Source organism: Strix aluco, chromosome 2 (genome assembly GCF_031877795.1).
Source record: "Strix aluco isolate bStrAlu1 chromosome 2, bStrAlu1.hap1, whole genome shotgun sequence".
Taxonomy (NCBI): domain Eukaryota; kingdom Metazoa; phylum Chordata; class Aves; order Strigiformes; family Strigidae; genus Strix; species Strix aluco.
In genome coordinates, this window is record NC_133932.1 from 92,981,257 (window position 1) to 93,003,249 (window position 21,993).

Here is a 21,993-nt window from a genome sequence, read left to right on the forward strand (position 1 = left end):
TGTAGATGAGTGTGAATAGGTTTTACCCATTTTGAAAGTGGGAGAGAATTTCGATACTTCTATGCACCCAGTGGGTACCTTTAATTTACAATCACGCTACTGTGGATGGACAACTGCAACTATTTTCAGGCTACTGTACACTTCCTCTAAAGTTGTGATGGCCGAAAAGCACCATCCCTTATCCCTTCACATTTATTATCTTCATCAGAGCAGGATGCAGAAGTGCCAGGTACTTTCCAAAGAGACAATCCTTGCTATGAGGAACAGACATACTGAGCTTGATATTGCTACGATTTCCAGCTCCCAGTGCAAAACCACAGAACTTTCACTGTCAGGAGCTACAGAGAGCACACGCACGCACACACACACATTAGGCACTTTGTTTTATTTTGCAAAAAAAAAAAAAAAAAGTCTTTATATATAAACCATTTCATTCTCTCTCAAAACATTCTACAACTATACAGCTGTTTGCCCCATCATTTGCATAGGAAATACCACAATACAAAAATAAGGTAGGGGGGAGGCAAAAGAAGCAAAACAGCAACCAATTTATGCATGTGTTTCGACGTATAAACATTTGAAGCCTTACAAAATTATTTACATCGTTTTTCAACTATTTACATTAAGAGCAACATTTCTAACTATAACAAACAAAACTATAATTTATCAAGTATATGTAAAAGTGTCTTAAAAAAAAAGAGTCTATCATATACCACAAATAAATAAAGACAAACACAGTTTTAACAAAGCTAGGTTTTCCTGCAAGACCCTTTTTTGGTATTTTGATTGTCTATTCTAGCCTTTGGTTGACAGCTTAATATTACGGCTTGTGAAGTCCAGACACTTATTAGGTTTGTTTGGTTTTCTCCTGTCATCTGGCCAAATCCTACATGGTCTAACCTCATCTTTGGCCCTTCATCTACTATTTCAAGGCTGAACATGGTGGATCAAAGTCACTGTTAGCATAAAAGGGCACCACTTCATTGACTTCAGTGGAGTTTCAGCTACTTTTGTCAGCAGTAAATTTTCCCCTGCGTGTGTCAATCTGAACCGTGGATTAACTAAACTGCACTGTAATTTTAAACAAAATTACTGTATCCTTTACCTTCTAGTAAATTACATGCAATATCCACATGAAACTAGATCATACTGGTGCTGAACCAGTTTAACATGTCTGTATATGAAAATTGCATCCTAAATCCTTCTTTTTAAAGTGATACTAAGTTTAGCTTATAGTAAGAGGTTTAACATTCTGTGTTCACTGTAACCATCCCTGTTATTTAAGCTTCCAACATTGACTTTACAGTTCATTCTACATGTTTTGCCCTTTTAAGCAATTTGAAAACAAAATCCTGCTTTGAATATTCAGTGCACACCGTTTGAGTTAACAGGTACAAAACATATGAATGCTTAGCTCATTTCTCTTAAGAAAAATGAAGGTAAGTTGGTACTGTTTTGAGAGGTATTTAAATAACTTTTTTGTAAATGTGCCGTGTTATCAAATGTAAAACAACTGCTTTTTTCAGATGATTTTTAGAAAACTTTTGTATTAAACCTAAAAAGCTGATTTGCATATTTACAAAATCTTTGTCATAGCAAACATGCAACATACAGAACAAAATATTTTGTTCTATGGCTGTTTATGAATTTTTCTATGTACTTTATCTCCACAGAACGACTTAACATTTAAAAAAACCCCACAAGTACTAAATATGTCCAGTAAAAACCTGACAGATTACAATTCATGGCTTTTCCACTGCGTTCATTCATCTGCAGCCTCTCATTAATTCATTTACTAAACATTGTCACAATGACAGTGCTTTGGTCAAAACACCGCAAGAGAAAAAAAAATGTATAAAGCTGCAATGTGTCAAGACATAATACTTGTAAAGAGATGAAACCTGCTGACTAAAGCCATATACATCATGAGAGCAAACAAACGACCGAACACTCTGGTATTGTGATACAGTGTCTTCCCTTTTTCTGCATAAATATACAAAATATACATTTCCAGTTTCTTTTGAGATTTCTTTTAAACGGATAACCCATACTCCAAAATTAAACTCATTTCAGTTGTATGTCGAGAGTCAATAGGAAATTGCATAGATACAAAACAGCCTCAACAACAAGTCCAGCCTTTAGTTCTGATGCCTCTTCATGTGGAGAGCCAGGTGATCGGAGCGAGAGAAGCTGCGATTGCAGACAGCGCACTGGAAGGGCTTTGCCCCTGTGTGCTTCCTGTAGTGGCGCGTTAATTCATCCGAGCGAGCGAATCTCCAGTCGCAGCCTTCCCACGTGCACTTGTACGGTTTCTCACCTGAAACAGAGCACAGAGAAATGAGACTGTCAGCTGTCTCTCTTTGGGAGAAAACTGATGCATGATCACATTGAATGGCATTGCTCTTCAAGTTAAAGAAGAAATCAATGACAGAACAGGAGCTGACGTTTCCTAATTATTCACAGGTCTACTCAATAGGCCCCAAACTGACAGCCCCTTTGTTTTTCCAGCAAAATTTTGCTCTTGAATATGTGATTTAATACCTCAGTAAAACATAAGAAACTTTCAAACATACAAATTGGAGACAGCTATGGTACAGAAATGCACAGAGGTAAAAAAACTGCATGAGACTGAAATACGCTCCCTTACATTCCTCTCAGGACGAGAGGGAGTAGGAAAAAAAAAAGCAGTCTCACATGACAATCCAGCCTAGTTTTTAATCTACACTTGCACCTTTCAAAAATGGGTGAATTAAGTTATATACAGAGCTTTTTTTAAGAGAGATGAAATGGGAAGGAAGATTTCTATAAAGATTCTTTGTAGTGTGCAGATCTGTTCAAGAGCTTCTGATGTGTGAAGAAAGGGGCACAGTGTGTTACAAACACAACACAGATAGTATTTTCTAAAATGTCAGGGGCAATAAAAACTTGCGGTATCCTGGTTTGGGCTAGCTATATATAGGAGAAAGCACCTAAAAGAACAAAGCACCCATTTTCAGAATTAAGTGTCTACAGTCAGGTGCTTAAATAGCCATATTTTAGAGGTGGCAAGTGCTTGTTGTCTCCATCAGCCTATACTGATGTAGGGGAAGCGTGGCACCTCTGAAATATTGCTGTGTTGCAGTGCTTGAATACAGCTTCGAAGTATCCAGCTAGTCTTGAATACACCAGCCCAAGCACCTAAAATATTTGCATTTCATCCATTTTAGAGCTATAAATGGGGTATTTTAAGCAGGCCTATAATTTATAGGTGTTTGTTGAAATGGGGAGAAATATGAAGCCACAAAGTCAAGGTGACTTCTGTGTGAAACCAGAACTTTACGCATGTACATACACCTGCTCGGGAGCTGGTATGGACATGATGTCACCACACAAGCAAGCTTCATATAAATAAAGAGGCTAAGATTACCTATTTATAGGCTATTGCTTGACGCTGGTTGACAAAAACACCTTTCAGCTGGGAGAGTGGATTGCTATCTATATCCTTTATATTAATTTGACCCATTTGGCAAGAACAGGAAGAAAACTGAGCCTATCAAAGCACTCGGCAGTAGCTTCATCTGGAGCAGAATCACACCAAGGCTGAGCTTTCCAAAAAGTCCTTTCCAACACACCTTACAGACCTTCGCCCTCTCCATTGGTCTCAGATCTTCACCCTCTCAATCTCAATCCTACAGCACTGTGGAGTGACTCCTACTTTTCCCTGCTTTACCACAACACAAGCATGCGGAAGAAAGACAGAAGCCAGTATCCTGCAATCAGACTCTTTGTTCTGCACCAGTTATGCAGAGAACACCATTAGAGAAACTCCAAAACATTACTTCAGAGACACTAATTTATCATTCAGATGAAATTATGAAACTGGTTTTGTCTGGGATTTTCTAATGCTTCTTCTGATCAACTGACTAGTTACCTTCCGTCTATTACTAAGAGTAGAACCAGCCCTTTGCTCACAATGCGGACGTGACTTCATGTTGGCAGCAGGGTCACAATCAGAACCAGACCTCTACAAGAAAAACTAACCACCCAAACAACCACCTCTTTGCATAAACAGTGACTGGGATTTATTGAAATCATACCGGAAAGGTATCATCCCTTCAGAAAAACAAACTTAGAGCCTGGCATCAACTCTCACAGAGTTCAAAATTATTTGGTGTATGGCAAATCAGAACACGAATCATTACAAATTTCTGCCATAGCTGAATTTACTCTGTCTGATGCTGACTGAAGACTGAAATGATCTATCATTTTTTTTGGACGTTTTTTGGACGTTTTTTTGGTCCATGCAACATATACTGTAGGTTAAAATATAGATTTCATTTAAACTCAGTGTGTAAAGCTCTTCTAACATCAGAGAAGCCAGTTGAGATAACACATTTGGTCTTCATGGCAGAATGACAGGGAAGGTCTCTATTCAGCGAGGGACCTTTTGCACTACATACATCATCCTTAATGTATTTAAACTGGGTTATTAATGTAGGCTGTAAAAGACTGCGTTGCTGATCCATAGGCGTAGCACCAGGGAGATCTTCCATGAACACTATGTGTTAAAACACACGTGCACGCACAGAGGTTGCACAAATGCGTTACTCCTGCATTTGAACCACCTTAACTTAAAGTCAGTGTGTTTCTTTCTTTTTCTCATTTCTTTCTCATTTTCTCCTATATTGGCTTCAAACTCTTCTTTAAAAGCCTGCACTTAAAACTGCCATTATACTCAGTGCTAAACTCCCAGTATGGTGATCTCCCTACCCCAACTGCCCAGAAAGCCCATATGCATAGTCAGCCCTCTATATACTCCAAACGCTTGCTTATCGACTTTGCAGGCTTATACAAGGAATGAGAGAAATGGTGGAGGGCAGGAAAATAGCACTACTTGTACAAAAGTCTAGTAATATCTAGACCGGACCAAAATGGGGACCAGGAGATTAAAATCACCATTTCTAAGCCTGGCATCAAGGAGGTTTGAAGTATGTGCAACTTCACCGAGTGTCAGACTACTCTGAACTGAAAAAGCAGTCTCAAGTTGTCCCTGCATAGGTGGTACCTGACCCTATCTGAGTCCAAACAAAACTGCTGTCCTCTGTTAAAACTTTTTCTATCCTGCGAGCAGCATCAGCAGGTGATATGAAGGCCCCTGGCATACGAACTGCCTGCAGCTGGGGCAGCAGTGAACCTTGCACCCTGCTGGGTGCCACAGCTTCCAAGTCAACGCTAAATCCAATGGCCAGACCCCCATCAAACTCCAGGGGATCCAATTTTCCAGAGACACAATCTAGAAACATACCCCACTGTCATGGTCACTTCACCACCTGACACAGCCACGAATCCTCCCGGGCAACAACATTGCTCAGGGGAAAAGCGAGACAGTGCCCTTCAGAACAGCACCGCTCCTCCTTGCCAGCCGACGTCTGCAGACCTGAGCTAAACCAAGCAGGGCTCGGGATGCGCGGAGGGGAAGGAGCTGGTGCCTTATGCAGATTGTTTTAACAGTGTTACTTTTATGTACTGGAAATTAAAGCCAGAACGCTGCTTTTAACCCCTGCTTTGGCCAACAGTGAGAACTGGAAAATGTATTTTTAGCGCCAATGTAGAGGCCTGGATTATTTTGAATAAATCCTAGGGGTAAAATACTGAATATCTATGTTTGTAATCCTAGTTTCCGTTGGAAAGTTCTATTTAAGAACTGAATCAATTTCAAATGTTTTCCTTTTGGGCAAGGAGGAAGGGGGGCAAGAAAAAGAAGGTGGAGATTATTTTCACTCCTTTAAAGAAAGCAGAACAACTATCTGGTAGTATTTTCTCTCTCTCAACCTATACACATGCTTTTTGTCATTTAGCAGAAATAAGAATTTGGTTTAAGTTCTTGCAGCAAGGGAGAAAGAGCCTCACGTTACTTATTTTCTGAAGTGATCCTACTTCTTTGCTATGCTGTCTTTAAAGCACCGAGAAATCTGGGGTTGAAGATTTATTTTAAAAAAAAGCAGGTATACACAACAAGGGACACTGAACCCTTTATCCACTGTTTTCATTGGCTACATAGTAATGTAAGATTTGTTTACTTTAATGATTGTGTGAAATACAGTAGCAGTAAAGATTCAGAAATATTTGGTTTTCCTCCAGCAATTTAGGGCTTCTATAGGGTGTTAAACCAAGAATGCCACTGGTCATCAAATACGAAGGCAGTACGGCTCGGTTACTGGAACACGATCGCAGTATCAAACAGATATTTCACTGTAAAAGCAAGAAAACAGCTAACTCCTCCACTTCAGGGGAGCTTCCATGGGATTTGTTAGAATGTCAACACTGTTCAACTAAAACACCATGGAGGAAGCTGGTACCGATTTCCAGCCAAATAGCACACTCCAACCCTTTCTTCCCAAGCCAGAAATATTATACACAGCACTTCTGGGAAACAGAACTGCTTTCCTTTAAATTATACTTCAACAGGATAGGGATTTCATAAGTTTAATTGGATTTCTGCATAACCTTCTTCCAGTATCACTGATTTAAAATATTTTGCTAGGCTTATACATCACAAAATATATTTTTAAGTTCTTGAGCTGTTAATATGTATCCATTCTCCGGTTTAAAAAAAATACATTTATGGAGCATGAGAAACAGACTTGTACTTGAGCACAGAAATTTTAAGCCCTAATGTTTACTTTGGAAGCTCTTTTACAGAAAGCACCTAGCAAGAGATAAGGCAGTTCAACCTGAAAGGAGACTATTTTGCTTGCAATGTGTCTGTCTGTTTAAAAAAAAAAATTATTATAAGGCTGTGAGATTGCAAGGATGTCAAAAAGATGTCTGGTTATCCACATATAACATGCTAACCTAACCAGCCACTTCAACAGATAAAACTATCCCAAGGTAGACCCCAAGGTTCAGGATCCTTGTCGATAACAGAAGAGAATGGTCTGGACCAGTGAGGCAATGTTGGCTCTTCTCCCTTTAATTTATTTTCCGTGCTTTAGTAGTTCCAAAATGCACCGATTGCTTTCCTAACACTAATTCTAGCCACTGGCAGTGACCGTCACGGCCATGCTCATTTGGGTAAGGTACAGTGCCACTAGTGGGGGCGGTGACGGTCATTTCGAAGACACCCTCTACCTTCAACACACAGCCTCTGTTCAAGAAAAGGTTTCTGTTTAAAAATCTGCTTGGAAAAAAAGAGTCACTGAAAACTTCCATTAGTGATGAATTTCTCCATTAACAAGAAAATAAGCTTTCTTATTTCACCAAAGAGTAGTGTGACTTTATTTCTGCAATTCACCCCTAGGATGGCTTTCTTTAAAGCTGCAAACACAGCAAGGGCCGGATTTTCAAACCTAAAGTTAGGTAACTCTATTGGTATGCAGAAATCCAAATACAGGTATTACACCAGCCAACGCCTGCAACTTCTCTTATTTCCTATCAGAAATTTCTGTCAAAGCAGTGAGTTTGAAGCTTCCTTGAGGAAGAAAAAGCAGCACACTTTTCAAACACTCCAAAAAGACAACACCCAATTACAGCTCGTAAGAGTATAAAAGTATAAAGACCCCCCTTGCCATTCTTTCAATCATATTAATATTACTTGTATTTATTATGGAATTATTTCTAGTAGCAAGTGTTTGGCCTTAAAAAATAGTCAACAAGGTGTGATAAAAAGGTGGTAGGCAAAGCAGAAATTTCTGCACCATAACTGCACCACTTATGTACATAACCTATATTATGTCCAGTTTTAAAGCAGATTATTATAAAGATATATGTTGTCTCAAAGTTTTTCGGTGCATTTGTTTTCAAATTCTTCACATCTTAACATCAGTTGTCTTAGTTCCCTGACATGCTATAGCCTCAAATTTTTGAAAAAATAACAAATGAAATGTTTTTCCTGTTTCAGTTTGCCTGGAATAGCTTTCCTCTAGTTCATAGCATCACAGTTTTAAACTCTGGTCTCTTCCAGGCTGACTGGAACTGAAAGTAATTGCTTGGGTGTATGTCTGCACTCATTCAAAATAAGTTTTTAGCTGCCAATGTTTACCTAAAATTAGACCTTCCTTCTGTCATTGACTAAGCACTGTAGTCGCCATTAAAAGCAGCTTGTTGGTTGGGGTTTTGCCCTTTTTAAAGACAGTTTTGTTATTTTATTTTATTTTTAAAGAGAAAGAGCAGAAAGCTGAAATTTCAAAATGAAAAAAATCCCTCGGGTGTTTAAAAGCTCTTTAGTGCACTGAAATTCTCAGTTGTCCAAGACGGAGATGAATCAGAGGGCTGAGAGCCCGCACGGTATGTCCAGCTTATTTTATGAGTGACAAAATAAATTTAGTTCTTGAAACAACCAGCCCACCAGTGATATGAATGTGTAACATATGCTGCGCATTTTAAAATGTGATAAAGCCTCTGCCTAGTATAGTAATGGCTAGAGGGTGACCATTAAGTATTACTTCACAATGAAACAGCATTTTAAGGAGTCCCGTAATACAGAGCCGTTGCGCCTTGTAAGTCCGAACGCTGATAATCAAGCAGTATTTGATCTCTCTAACAAAAGCATGAGCAGGAGAAAAAGATAACTGACTGATAAGCAACAAGGATGGTCAAAAGAGTTGTGCATCATTCGCCTTCTGACTACAGAAGCGCAGAAGGCATTATCTTCTCAGAGCTCCCACCAGTGCTTGAAGCACTCTTATTTTGCTAAGTGTTGTCTTACACAGTTCAAGGATTACTGGGGAATCTTGACTGGCCTGTGCAGTGGTTTATTTTCTTTCTGGTATAATGTTCTGTCTTAACAGAGGTGGTCTCTCTTCAAGGAGATATGCAAACAAAGAGGAAAGGAATTTATTTTAAAGTAGGTTTATAAGAAATCCATGCCATCTGGGGTGCATGGCTGTGTCTACACGCCCTGTGCCGAAGAACACATTTCCTCATCTATGCCTGTGGTGCAGGAACAGCTCTTTAGCTCTCACACCAATAACACTGGCTCTTGTACAGTCAGATAAGAGGTGCTCTTAAAATGGAATTTATTAAACATGTACTGTAGACTTCCAGATTTCCATCTACTGTATGCACACACAGAAAAAAAAAATTTTGAAAGCAGTACATTAAAGCTATTTTAACTCAAAGCGAAGCACTGTACGCTTGCCAAAATCAAAGGTTTTAATATGTCCTTAATCAGAGTTGTTAGAGATCACTGAATATAAATAATGCAGCCTGACAGGACAGGAATGCTGCTACCAAGATACTCAGACTAAACTAGGACATTACTTAAATGTTTCTAATCTTTCACCAATGGGAGGTGCAGGTCATCTAACAAACAACAAACAACACACTACCCTGGAACCAGGAGTCCATCGTCCCAGTCAAGCTCAGAAATTAATTACAATAAGGAATGTCTAATCAAATAATGGAAAGTTTTAATCACCAGCAATTGCTGTGAATCTTGGGACTATATTAGCCTATGTAGGGCGGTCTCAAAATGAACTATATTTAAAGCTAGTCTCCTAGGTCAACAGTTTCCTTATCAGGAATCAAATATCCTGGAACTGAAGTTTAATCCTCTCAGGGAGCAATTGAGAGAAACAACAATTTTTTTAAGCTTTCATGCTTAGAGGGACTTTCAAGGCTTTTAATCAAAAAGAAAATATTAGGCTTTTCTTTTCAGTATCTAAAATCTAACAGGAGTACCCCTCACCTGACACCTTGGAATTTAATTCCTGCTTCATAAAAATTGCATGCTGGACACTGATGTGAATGACCAGTAATCTTTAATTAAAATTCAGGTTTATGTTGCTAAGATTTCACCCTCTTTTGAGCAATACATTCAAACATGTCTCATTTAGGTTATGACTACAGATAAAGAACCGGATCAATTAATCCCAAGGTCTGCGATCATTCACAAAGTGTTTGAAAAAAAATGCATTATTTTGCCTTAAACTGTGGTTTGCTCAGGAAAATAATGTACTTCCATTTCTCACACAGGCAACTAATGGATTTAGCAGAATTCATAAATAAAAGATACCAACATATTCTCCAGCAGTGTCTAGAAACACTGCACTTTAATGCACTTTGCCAACAGTTTTATTTAACTCTCCTTCCTTTTTTCTTATTGCATCTATCGATGACGGCATTTACTGACACCTTCTTGAAGTATATAATCTGTGCAACTGAGTCATCTAACAGGTTAAAGAAGCAGAATCTGCACAGAAATATTACTTGATAGCTATTTTCATGATGCAAAGATTTTTCCAGGATGAGGTTTACTATGTACACAGAAGGCTGCAACCATGAGCAAGGCAGAGTCTTTTGGGGCCTCCAGCCCCCACTTGTACACCGTGAGTGAAATCCCTCACCTAAGTCTCAGGACAATTTGAGTCAATACACGTTTTCTCAAGGTGCTTTTTTTTGCAGCAGGAGTCCAACTACCACTTGTCTTCCCTTCTGAACAACAGGTATCCTGAATTCCTGAGCAATTCTATACGGTACCACCTTTAACAAGCACCTGTTTACAGCTATGGTAAACTCAGCGCGCCAAGTCCTAAGGACTGCTGGTCTATTGCACAAAACTGGTTCTAATTATGATGTAACATCAGCGCCTAATTCTGGATTTATTGAGGCAGAAATCTAAAATAAAATAAAACGTGTAACACCTTGAGGAACCACAGAAGTCAGCAGCTGTCCCATGCCTACACAAACATTTGAAATGACTAGGGACAGTGGAAGTATTTTGAGTGCATCTCATTTAGAGAAATGCCATTTCCCTTGAGTTATCTCGGCTTCCACTTCCCATCACCAAATACAAACTAGATCTATAGATAGAGACGAAATAGTTCTGCAGTTAATGCTAGAAACTATTAATGGCAAGCCCACCATGTGACCAGAGAACATGCCTGTACAAAGACTCTGTATACGGAAAACCAACGTGCAGCTGGAAAATGTCCTCAATGTGCGTGCCTCGATGTGTTCAAAACAACGACAGATTTTCCTCTTAAAACCATACACAATTCTGAAGTGTGCAGCTGTTCACCGAAATAATAATAAAAAAAGCCACCATGGAGCCAGCAGCTCTTCTGCAGCGTTACAGGTAGGGTACTCCAGGTGCCTGCACATCAAAGGCGGAACTTCCACAGTCCAAATCTAACAGGATAAGTTATAGGACCACTGTTTCTAAAGCGCTAGTTGATATATATGTATATACTCAGGTGCCAGAAAAGGAACCGAATGAGGTTTATCCACAACACACGAGTAACTGCTTTTCACTGACATTTGCCACATTTTTCAAGTTGGACATATAGCTGTTATGCCAGAGTGTTAAGGTGGTTTTACTGCTGGAGAACCTGCAATAAATGCATATCCCCCTCCCCCACTGTATACCGTAGTTGCACAATGCCAGTTATGAAACAAAACTTGTTCCATGACTAACAGGTAAAATTATTGTCAAAGAAAATCCTTGCTTCAAAAGGTAAAAAAATACCATCTCTTTTGAGAGATGTTCCAACAGGTATTTTAGCATACTGAATACCATTTTACCTGTTTCAGGAACACCTAATACCGAGTCATACCGAAGTGTTTTAAGGCGTACCAGACATCTGCTCCAGAACTGCGTGGAGAAGGATACAAAATGTCCTACACCTTTGCAGCATTCAAATCTTTGTTCATGTTCAATTTTTGGGTTAACAGTTTATCAACAACTAAAATTTACTTCATAATTTACAAACGCTGAAGCATTACCTAGAAAAAGAAAACATGTGTCTGCTTCAGTGACTGGTACAAATACATTAACCTTGCTTAGCTGTTTACGTGCATACTGGATTCCTAATCAACAGCAAGAGTCCGGTGTAATTACATTAAATCAAAATAACTATACCAGCTTATACCACCTGACTTGGTGTAAGGTAAACACCTTGGGAACACCTGAGGAAAAAAATTTAAGGGATTTTCCTCTTGCCCATTTCCTATAGTTTTATTTAAATGTGATTTATAAAGTCAGTGTGTTCATATCAGAATTGGAAACAAGACTACAGCCTACATTCCATCTATCAAAAGTAACATTTCCCTTAGGTTTGCTCTAAAAGAATGTCTACTAAACCCAGTGAAAGCCTTTCAGAAGAGAAAGGCTGCTAAATAAATACTGTGAAAAGGCTGAGATTTTCCAATACAAAAGGAAAACCATAAGGTCTGTCTTGACTTTTAATGGCAGACAAACTTTGCTGCAGGCTCTTTTATTTTAAGATGACAGATTGCTGAGAAGGGCGGGGACTGGTTGGGATGAGAGAGAAATTGCAGCCAATTTTAAAAGGTATTGTTAAGAAACTAAGAATAAGGAGAAAACAACTTCAGTGGTCCATGATTACTAAAGAACGGGTTTAGCCAGATAAACAGGTCTGCTATCCCTGAAGGGATTTGAAAGAATATCAAACACAACTTTATTAAAATGGATTACGTGACACTTGCTTTAGACTTTGAAGGTAAAAGCTTTACAGAAGTCCTTCTTTTAAAAAAAAAAATTAAAAAAATATAATCAAAGCTTAATAGTGCTGTATGAATTCACAGTTCTGGGGGATGGGATGCACAGAGGCCCACACCCAAATTTAGCCCTCGGCATCAAGCCCTTCTTTTTGGAGATCAATGGTGAGATTCCCCTGCACTCCTGGGGAGCTTGTGCAACTTCATAGGCTTCCCTGAGTTTGCGCCCATTTACTTTAACATTCATTTAATGGATTTACGGTAAGGGGTAAGTCAGAGATCTTGCTTGTGATACACATTTCAATCATATGTTAAGGCAGAGATCAGAATCGGTGCTAGAAATCTTCGAGTATTAAGTGAATATTCAAGAGAGTTAAACTAATGCAAACTCTGAAATAATGCAGGTAACAGGATACAGACTCACATTCTTGCATGTAATGTATGCTTTAGACAGTTTATCCCTTCATTCACCTCCCCAGAAGACCCTTTGTATCACAGACCTGCTTAAGTTGACTAGATTTTTATCTAAAACAACATTCTTGTTTCCATGAATACATCAGCTCCTCTGACCTTTGCACATTTATCCACATTTCTAAGGTTAAATATCTATAGGTAAAAAAGTGAAGGCAACAATAAACATTAGTGACCCTAAGCAACATATATAAGCGATGTGGTATGCATTTCTATGCACACACGTATTAATTTTATAAACCCTAATCATTACTAATCAAGGTACAAAAAAGATATAAATTGATTTAAAAAAGGTAAAGTGTACGTTTCAAATGCTGACTATGCAACGTTCAAAAAGCTTTGCTTTTATCTCTCTTCGTAGTTGTTGTATAATAGCAAGCGAGATATTTAAAACTGGTATTTAGTTGCTGGCTAAAGTGTGTAAGTGGAAATCACACACTCTTATATTTACAGATTATTTATTAAAGAGCAACAGGATTATACTCTCTGACATTATTCAGGTTTACGGCCTCACAAACATATTCCTTTCTTACTAAACTTTCTGCTAATGAGTGATCATATATATCAAAAATATTTTTAACAGTGTTCTTTACTACTAATGCAAAGCAATAATCTTTGTACAGTTGCTTTTAATTTTTTACTGTGACTGCAACACAGATAACTCTTTCATATATCAAAACAAAATTTCCATAGTAACATTTAGCCTGGAGATACTCAACTTCTTTACGATAATCCAACGATCCATTCAAAATAGCTGCTGAATAGAAGGCCTTGTTTCCATAGAGATAGTGAAACATTTTGTTAGATCATAGCTCATGCTAAGTTTTGTTTTGACTTTTGCTTTAAACTTAGGTGAAACCCCACTACTTGAACGGCACAGCCGTAGCACCGACAGCCTGCTTCAGCAAGCGAGTTGCTTGAACTGTGTTTTGCTCTGAATCGACGTCCACGCATAAAAGAGCTCGGGTTCATACTCAGTTTTAAAAGCAGGAGTCGCAGCCCTCTCATTTGATTTCTTTATGAAATCAGTCATGTGCTTTTCACTGATTTAGCATGACCACTCCTGTACTAAGATCCCAGCAAGGAACTGTCTGAAATAGTTTCAGGAGTGCTGTTGGTGAGCTACCCCCATCATGTTTTTTTCCCCATCTCCCTCTCTCCTCCTTTCCCCCTGCCCCAGCAGGTGAAGGCTTAGGAAGAGCACCTAGGGCGGTTCCACCTCCCAACCGCTGTCCTCCGCACACATGGCTCCTGCACCCACGCATAAGCAACGCTGTCCCCAGCTCCGCTCCACGCGGGCCCGTGAGCAAGACTGCCTCTGCAGCTGCAGGCAGAATTTGAAAGAGGTACAGAAAACAAGTGTGACGCACTGACGCTTTTCACTCCCTCCATTTTAATGCCTTTCACCAACAAAAAATAGAAATTACGTCTTTGAAAAAATATACAACCACTTGTCTTTAAAAAAAAAAAAAAAAAGCACACTAAATGGTAAGGATGAAGCAAATGGAGATATCTGGGAATTTTCATGACGTTTCTGAAAAATTCTAAGATCAAATAATTCTAACAGGTCAAAGAGAAAGCCCAAACCAGAAAATTCTATCTATTTAGATAAATCTTGAAAACTATAACATTTACTATGCTTAATTCATTATTCAAGGGAGAAAAGTCTTTTTTTTTTTTTAACGCTTTATGGAATTTTAGATTGAGAAGTCTTCATTTGTTTTATTCTTAAGTGTTTTGAGTCCTGCATTGTAAAAAGTTTCACAAAACTGCATTAAAAATAAAAGCAATTTTTCTTCTCATTGACGAAATCTTAAATTTTTCTTAACTAAACGGCCAGCCTGAACCCACACCACTCTACATAAAACAGGGAGAAGACAGCAGATCAAACAGGCTTGCTTTCTCAGAAAATGTGTAAGCCATGAATGAACAAGAGACAGTGAGAGAGTGAGTACATACCCGTGTGAGTTCTCAGGTGCGCTTTTAAGTGAGAAGACTTTGTATAAACTTTCGTGCAGCCTAAAACAAAACAAAGCAAAAAAGTAGAGAGGCATTTCAGTAAGGAGAACAGGAAGACTCCACATTATATTTAAACTTCCTCACTCAGTGCTGGAGTACTATCTGGAAACATTAAGTTTACTACCTTCTGGCACCGTCACAATTTATAAGTAAAATTTGATATACAAAGCTCCTAGGGATATGTTGCTTTACATAGAGAAGAGAAAAATGTGTATGTTTCTGGTAGACTTACTACCTTGTAATGCAGTATAGACTAACACCTGCTACGTAAGTTAACAACTCAGAGAGGGGCTTTATTTTTTAAAAATTTCCTAGAGGATTTGATCAAGCCAGACTCAGTGTCATCATTACCCAGGGCCCAGCATAACTCTTCCACCGTGCGTTCATCACAAGGCACACCAAACGGGTGATACACTGCCCAGAGTTATGTTGGTAAAGGGGGAGATCAACCACGAGCAGCAATTTCTCTCTGTGCTCAGATGGGTGTGAGCGTCTGTATCTGGGACCACGTACTGCATGGAGACACAGTTTTAGTCAGGTCCCTCTTCCCCTTCAGCATAGGAGAGGCTGGAAGGGAATCCATCGTGGACGATTTTCAGAGGTAGCTTTAATGGATTTATGCAGGCCGCTGAATCCCCTGTTTGTAACAGCCACAGCCGTGGCCTCAGCTACCGGGAGCTGAAATGACTCTTTCAGAGCCAGAAGATTCAAACTGAGCTGTATGGTGTTGGACAAGCCAAGCCTCTGCTCCACCACGGGTATTGGAAAAGTGAGAGCCAGAGCTGCACAGCCACACTGACTTACATCAGAGAAGGCCATAGTTCTTTAACCTTTTTTTTGGTATGGAGTACAAGTTTTGTAGCATGGTAAAATGAGCTCAGGTGTTAAGAGAATTACAAATGACATGAAGAAAAGGGTTTATATTATTTAAAGAATGTGGAAGTGTGCCACACAAAAATAAAGATGAGAAATTCTACTTTGACATAAAATTATTCGGTTCTCCCTAGGTGTAGACTACAGCTAAAGAAAACCACTTATACACCATCCGTGATTATTCACACTTTTTTTATTACAAGAGCTGGATCTTCAGGCACAGATCGCTTACCGGGATAGTCACAGTAGTGGATACGTCTTTTCTCCAAATCCGGGTTACTTCTCCTGTTGTATCTGACTGGTTGGATGCTCTGGGGGGTTATGGGCAGAGTCGCTGGTAAATTTGGATTGTGAATTGCCAGCTTGGAAGCTATAGTTGCGGCGTATGACGGAGGAGGGGTTAAATTCTGTAGCATCTCTGCTTGTCTGTCTGGACTTCCAGGCTCTGAGCTTGGGGGAGAGGGAGGGAAGTAAGTGGCCTGCTGTTGCAGAAACTGGTTTGGCATGGTGTAGGTGCAGGGGGGGATGCCCTGGAACTGTTTCATCGCAGTCTGTGGAACAGCCGAGGAGAGCGTGTTAAGGCCCGCCATGGCTGACGGCATGGAGACATTGTTAAGGGAGTCCATCACGGCTGCCTGAGTAGTAGTGTTGGGCATATCTAAATCCGGGGAGCTCAAGAGCTGATACAACTGGCCTTGTTGGGACGTGACAGAAAGATGAACGTCTGGATTAGGAAGCTCCTGCTTGATGAAAATGTTGTTCACATCGGGAGTCTGGTGGGAGCTGAAGATGCTGGTAAATTCAGGGAGGGCCTGAGTGGGGGCAGGGGCAGGGGCAGTAGTTTCGCTCTGGTGACTGAAGATGGTGACTGGCTCTGTCTTGATGTGGGTTACACAGGATCGCTGAGATTTGTACAGGCCAGTTCTCAGGTGGCTAATGTCGGGGAGGAAGACGTTCATGTTGATGCTGTAAGGCAACCCTTCGCTGTCAGTGAAGAACTGGTCTACAACCGAGGCACTGTCTCTTCTGTATTTCTTATGTTCAGGGATGACGGGAACGGGCGGGAGCTGAGGTGCCAGGTATTTCTCCATTTCACATCTTGTCTACAAAAACAAAACAGACCATAATCCACATGATTTGTTACCAGCTAAGCAAGATGATGGCATGCAAGTCGCGTGAGGCTTAGCAAATAAAAGGCCATACTGTTCAGCCAGCCACAAGCTACCTAAAGAGGAAGTTATAAACATCCACGCTAATGAAAACCTGTCTTTTATAATCGACGCGCTAATCAACATCATCAAGGACAAGGAGATAAAGTCATGGCACAAGTTGTTCACGCAGAGCGAGCATCAAGATCGATCTGATGTTTCGGCGTACGACAAACTTTTCATCTTTTATGCCTACAACACAGTGCGAGGCGGCAGAAATGACAGGAGCTGTGCCTAATCTGCAGATCTCCTGCTCTGGAATTCACTGCTCGAGCAGGGTGACTGCCTATCTGTTTCACCCGCTTCTCTAGCTTCTCTTTGAAATGCTAACTCTAAAAGCCACATCCTCATCTGGCTATTTGAATGCTAATACTTCAAATAATGTTTATATATATACATTTTTCTCTGTACTTCCAGGATTTTTCATCCTTAAAAGTATTTGATTAGAAATACGACACCAAAGTGTAAAGTTATAAATAATATTGAATAAAAAGAAGTCGGGATGACTGCATCAGACTACCCTTTGTGTAAAGTGTCTCCGGGACTACACTTAAAAAAAACACCCCAATCTGTGCAGTGTATAATTGGCTAATAGCGTGATAAACATGTCCCTGTCCATGCCTCGGTCCTAGGAGAGCTCTTTAATTACTGGGAAATCATTCTCTTAGCGTAGTGGTGCGAGGGAATCCGTGGGTGGCTGGAGCCCGATACATTACTGGTACAGTCATCGGCAAAACATTTATCACGCACTCTCCAGTGGGCAAATGCTACATTCCCCCCTGCCCTGTCAAGAGAGCGCTCATACCAGACCCGTTTAGCACCCCGCAAGAGAAAGCAGCTGACAAACAGCAACTCTGCCCGAAAGTGGATTTTAGGACCTTTCTTCAAAGACCCCCGGTAAACACCACAAACAAACAGAGCCGCCTTCCCGTCCCTTTGATCTGGATCTGCCCCGACATGCCAGGCTACTTTTTCCAGCTCTTGTTTACGAGCCGAGGGCAGCTCGCTTTGAAGACGGGAGTTATTTATTCGTTGGGGAAAGACACCGCCGAAGCGTAGCGCCCGGCAGACCGCTGCCCGGCCGCGGGGGCTCCCCGGGACCCCCCCGTCCCACCGGCCCCGGGCAGCCCCCGCGCAGGGGGAGGCCGCTGCCTCACAGGGGCTCCCGCCGCGGCCCGCCGGGCGCTGGGACCCGCCTCTCGAGTCAGCACCGGCGGCGGGCTGAAGCCCGGCGCCTGCCCGCTTTTAGCTGCTCCGGCTGTTGGCCTGTGGGTCCGCTCCTAAACAGCCTCCTGGGACAGGCAGAAAGTCCCGGGAAGTCCCCCCTTCTCCCGTGTGTCGTGTCCCCGTCCCCCCGTCCCCCCCCCGCCCGAACATGACTCCCTGCGTGGGCGAGGAGGACAGGCGGCCGCTCTAATTCTGCCGCCGGGCAAGTGCACAGGCAGCAGCTGGAGCTTTCAACACACCCGCGGGGGCAGCCCTGATCCCCCCCCGCCCCCCCGCCCCGGGCCGGCCCCGTCAGCCGCCGCCGGAGCCCGCGCCCCGCCTCAGCCCCGGCCGCCTCAGCCGCGCCCCGGGCCGCCTCACCGCGCTCCGCCGGCGGGAAGGCGGGAGCGCTCCCCGCTCCGCGGCCCCTCCGCACAGGCGGGCTGGGCGGCGGCGCCCGCTCCCCGTCACCCCCCACACCCCTCCGCCGCCGCCCCAGCCCCACACCCCGGGGTCCGCTGCCCTCGCCCCGCAGCCCGGCCCCACCCAGTCCCGCCCGCTCCTCAGCGGCCGCTCCACGCCCGGCCGCGGGAGCGGGGCGATGGCCGGCGGGCTCTGAGGGGGGTGGCCGCCGCCTTACCTGTACCATCCCCTCCGCCGGCAGGGTCGCGCCACCGCCCCCGCCGCCGCCCCCCGGGTGCTGCTGCTGAGGCGGCGGTGGCGGTGGCTGCTGCTTCAGGTCCTCCCCGGGGAAGATCGCTGCCTCCCTGGCCCCCAGCACGGGCTTGAGCTGCGCGAACACCGGCTCCTCGGGCTGCTGCACGGGGCCCAGGCGGGCGCTCATGCTCAGCACCCTGGTGGCCATCAGGCGGGCTGGCGGCGGCGGGTGCGGCGCGGACGGGCTGCCCGCCCCGGCGCAGGGGGACTGGCCCGCGGGCGGCTCCGGGCGGGCGGCGGCGGCGGCGGCGGCGGCTACTCGTGCGCTCGCTCCCCAGGAGCCCCAGCCCGAGAGCGCATCCACGCCGGTGTCGTCAGTGCCTCCGCCTGTACCTGGCCGCGGGTATCTACCCGGTGACACACGCCCGCCTCTATTTCACCCTACTCCACCCCCGGCCCCCCCTACACCCCACCCAGCCCGGCGAAGGGGGCCGGTCCTGCGGGCCGCCCTGCCTACGGGGAGGGCGGACGGCTCCTCCCCGCGGCGCGACGGACCGGCCCGGCCCTGCCCTGCCCTGCCCCGCCGCGGCGGCCCCGGCTCCGGCGAGCGCGGCGGCGCGGGGTGGCGGGGTCCCGGTGTCCCGGCCCGGCGGGGCGGTAAGGCGCGGCCAGCAGCGGGGCTGCCCCGGCGTTGCGTGCCGGCCCAGCGCCCCGGGGAGAGGTGCCCGGCGCAGGGTCCGGTCGCTGCAGGCAGGGGCTGGGCGCGGGCAGGGGCTGGGCGCAGGCAGGGGCGCCCGCCCGGGCGCGGTGCTTGCAGCGAAGTGGAAGAGGGTTTTCAACAAGTGCGGCGGTCTGCCGAGGCCCCTCTCGTGCTTTAGCATTATTTATAGTCTTTTAAAGAAGCGCTGCTAATGTAGGCATTTTAAAACAACCGTCTCCCCTACCTTTCATCTTCAAAAGGGTTTTAAAGGCAGTCATTCAAATTTACTATTTTTTGTCCCGAAGGCAACTCGTACTCGAAACCTGCTGCTAATAAATTTCAGCGCTGCAATATACATCTCCACTATACGCTGTGAAAATGCTGTTACAGAAATAGCTCAGAGGAGAAGGAAGAAGGGGAGAGGAAAGAGGGAGCGACAATTGTCTCTTCTCTTTTTTCCCCCTCGGATGAGGCAAGTTTCTATTTACTTGTTTTGAGGTGTGGTTTCGATGCAAAGCGTATTTCCCCGTAGACACAGGACGGTGAGCTAAGCTCCTGCATGTTTCACTGAAGTAGGGGAAAAAGGAGGGACACCAAAGGGTGTGCAACACCAAAGGGCTCACATCATATGGGAAAAGTACAGCACGTAGTGGAGCCTTGGAAAAAACCCAAACTTTCCACCTTTCTCCTGGCCCTGCCAGCCCTGCGCAGGGAGAGAGTCTGTGAATCCACAGAAATGTTGGCAACCTCCCCCTCCCTGCATTTGTCCCCTATCATTTACAGATAGGCTCTTTTTTTAAACATAAAAAAGCATTTTTCTGGTCAACCCGGCGGTCCTCCCCTTTGCCTTCCAGTCCACAGCAAGTAGGATGTTTCAGAGCCTGCATGCAGAAAGCTAATTACAGAACCAGGAAAGAGTTCAGCATAACATTTCTTTACACAAACTGTCTGTTTAGCAATATGTGGCCGCTTGATGCTTGTTATTACTAACATAGATCCGGCTACTCCTGTCGGCATAGCGTTTAAAGTCATGCAGGCTAATTTCCATCCAACACTAACACGCATTCACATTTATACCATGTGCAACTTCAGTGTCCTTTTCCGAAGATTCATCGCTGGCATTTCTTTCCCCATGCTAGTCTAGATATAGGTGTTTTAACCAACAGATTTTAAAATCATGTTTTGTTTTTGTGTGAACACCTTTCACCCTAGTTTAGGGTTATGCTTCAAACTGCGTTTTCTGAATGCCCTTCATGTACCCTGTTTCAACCCGGTTCGGCTTTGAACTACGTTTTTGACCCTCTGAAATGACAAGTTTAGTATAAATTGCTCTGTAACAGCCTTAAAAATGCAACATTAATAATACTGCACTATGCTGTCCGGAAATTAATTCGGCTGTAATTCTTCTAGATCACGCACAATATAGGGCTAGGCAGCATCTGATGTGGCGCATATATTAGTAACTTTCAGACATTTATGTAAATTGTATGGCTGTAGTAACTGAAATGTTTCTGAGACTCGCATACTTTAATTATATGTTTTACCTCCATCTGATTAAATGAATGATAAACAGATAATTTCAAAATTGTTTTTTTGTTTTGCTTTGTTTTGTATATGTACATTTATAAAGAGTCTGCTCTTGGCAGGTTAATTAGAACGGTATCGCTGAGAAAAGCTCCGTGTATACTTAAAACATTTTCAGAAGCAACTCTGAATGTGTTTGATTTTTTTAAAAAGGATATAATTACGTCTGAACTACAGGTAAATAAATCCAATCGCCATGTTTTTGTGCTAATAATGGGCCTGGTCCTACAGTCTTTTGTCAAGCAACAGTCAATGGAAGATTACTAAAGACTATATAATTTTTAAAGGGTGATTTTTTTATTTTGGCATTTCTACTGTCACTAACAATTAAACAGGCAAGTCAGATCGACTCCTGTTCCTGCTGAGGTTCGCTGCTCATCTGACCTACACAGTGCTGCACTATTTAGCTTACATAGTCTATGTTGCATGTTTAGATCCAGACAGAAAAATTGATAGCCCATTTTAAGAATTTCTGTTGTTATTAGATTTTATACTTCTTTGAACAAATCATTTTTATTTACAAATTTAAAGTCAGTAATAAGCTGCCAACTAAGATAACCTCCTAAATGAAATGAGAGTTTGTTCAGAATTAATCATCAGAAAAAAACAAACCACAACGAGTTTACAGTTGTAATCACTTTGGAACGTTTCTGTTTCTTCACTGATTTTGCAGACAGACTTAGAAGTGAGTTTACACCCTAACAGACAGATTTGCAGCAGAAAACCGAGTAAGCTCTTTTAAACCCAGCACAGTTCTGTTTGCGTAAGTAAATAAGACTTTTGGCAGATGCCTTCAGGAGTTACGGTAAGTGATCATTCCTCTGCAACACAGTTCCC

The 21,993-nt window shown here is 42.9% G+C and overlaps 1 protein-coding gene across 2 annotated transcripts; it reads right to left on the reverse strand.

Moving 5' to 3' along the window:
• Nucleotides 1-366: 366 nt before the first annotated feature.
• KLF5 (KLF transcription factor 5) lies at nucleotides 367-19,169 on the reverse strand. Of its 2 annotated transcripts, none has more exons than XM_074816943.1 (4): nucleotides 18,856-19,169; nucleotides 16,034-16,904; nucleotides 14,869-14,928; nucleotides 367-2,317 (listed from the first exon to the last, which is right to left on the reverse strand). In XM_074816943.1, the coding sequence occupies exons 1-4, from the start codon at nucleotides 19,078-19,080 to the stop codon at nucleotides 2,139-2,141; spliced, it is 1,335 nt and encodes a 444-aa protein (XP_074673044.1). In that variant the 5' UTR covers nucleotides 19,081-19,169; the 3' UTR covers nucleotides 367-2,138. The 2 variants fall into 2 exon arrangements, with proteins under 2 accessions (XP_074673044.1, XP_074673045.1); XM_074816944.1 differs by lacking the exon at nucleotides 18,856-19,169 and adding an exon at nucleotides 18,597-18,641.
• Nucleotides 19,170-21,993: the final 2,824 nt, after the last annotated feature.

Excerpts from the sequence above, each read along its gene's own strand:
- KLF5 (XM_074816943.1), bottom strand. The coding sequence starts at position 19,080 with ATGGCCACCAGGGTGCTGAGCATGAGCGCCCGCCTGGGCCCCGTGCAG. Across the intron at positions 16,905-18,855 it reads CGGCGGAGGGGATGGTACAG|ACAAGATGTGAAATGGAGAA; the intron begins GTAAGGCGGCGG and ends TTGTTTTTGTAG. Across the intron at positions 2,318-14,868 it reads GCACCTGAGAACTCACACGG|GTGAGAAACCGTACAAGTGC; the intron begins GTATGTACTCAC and ends GCTCTGTTTCAG.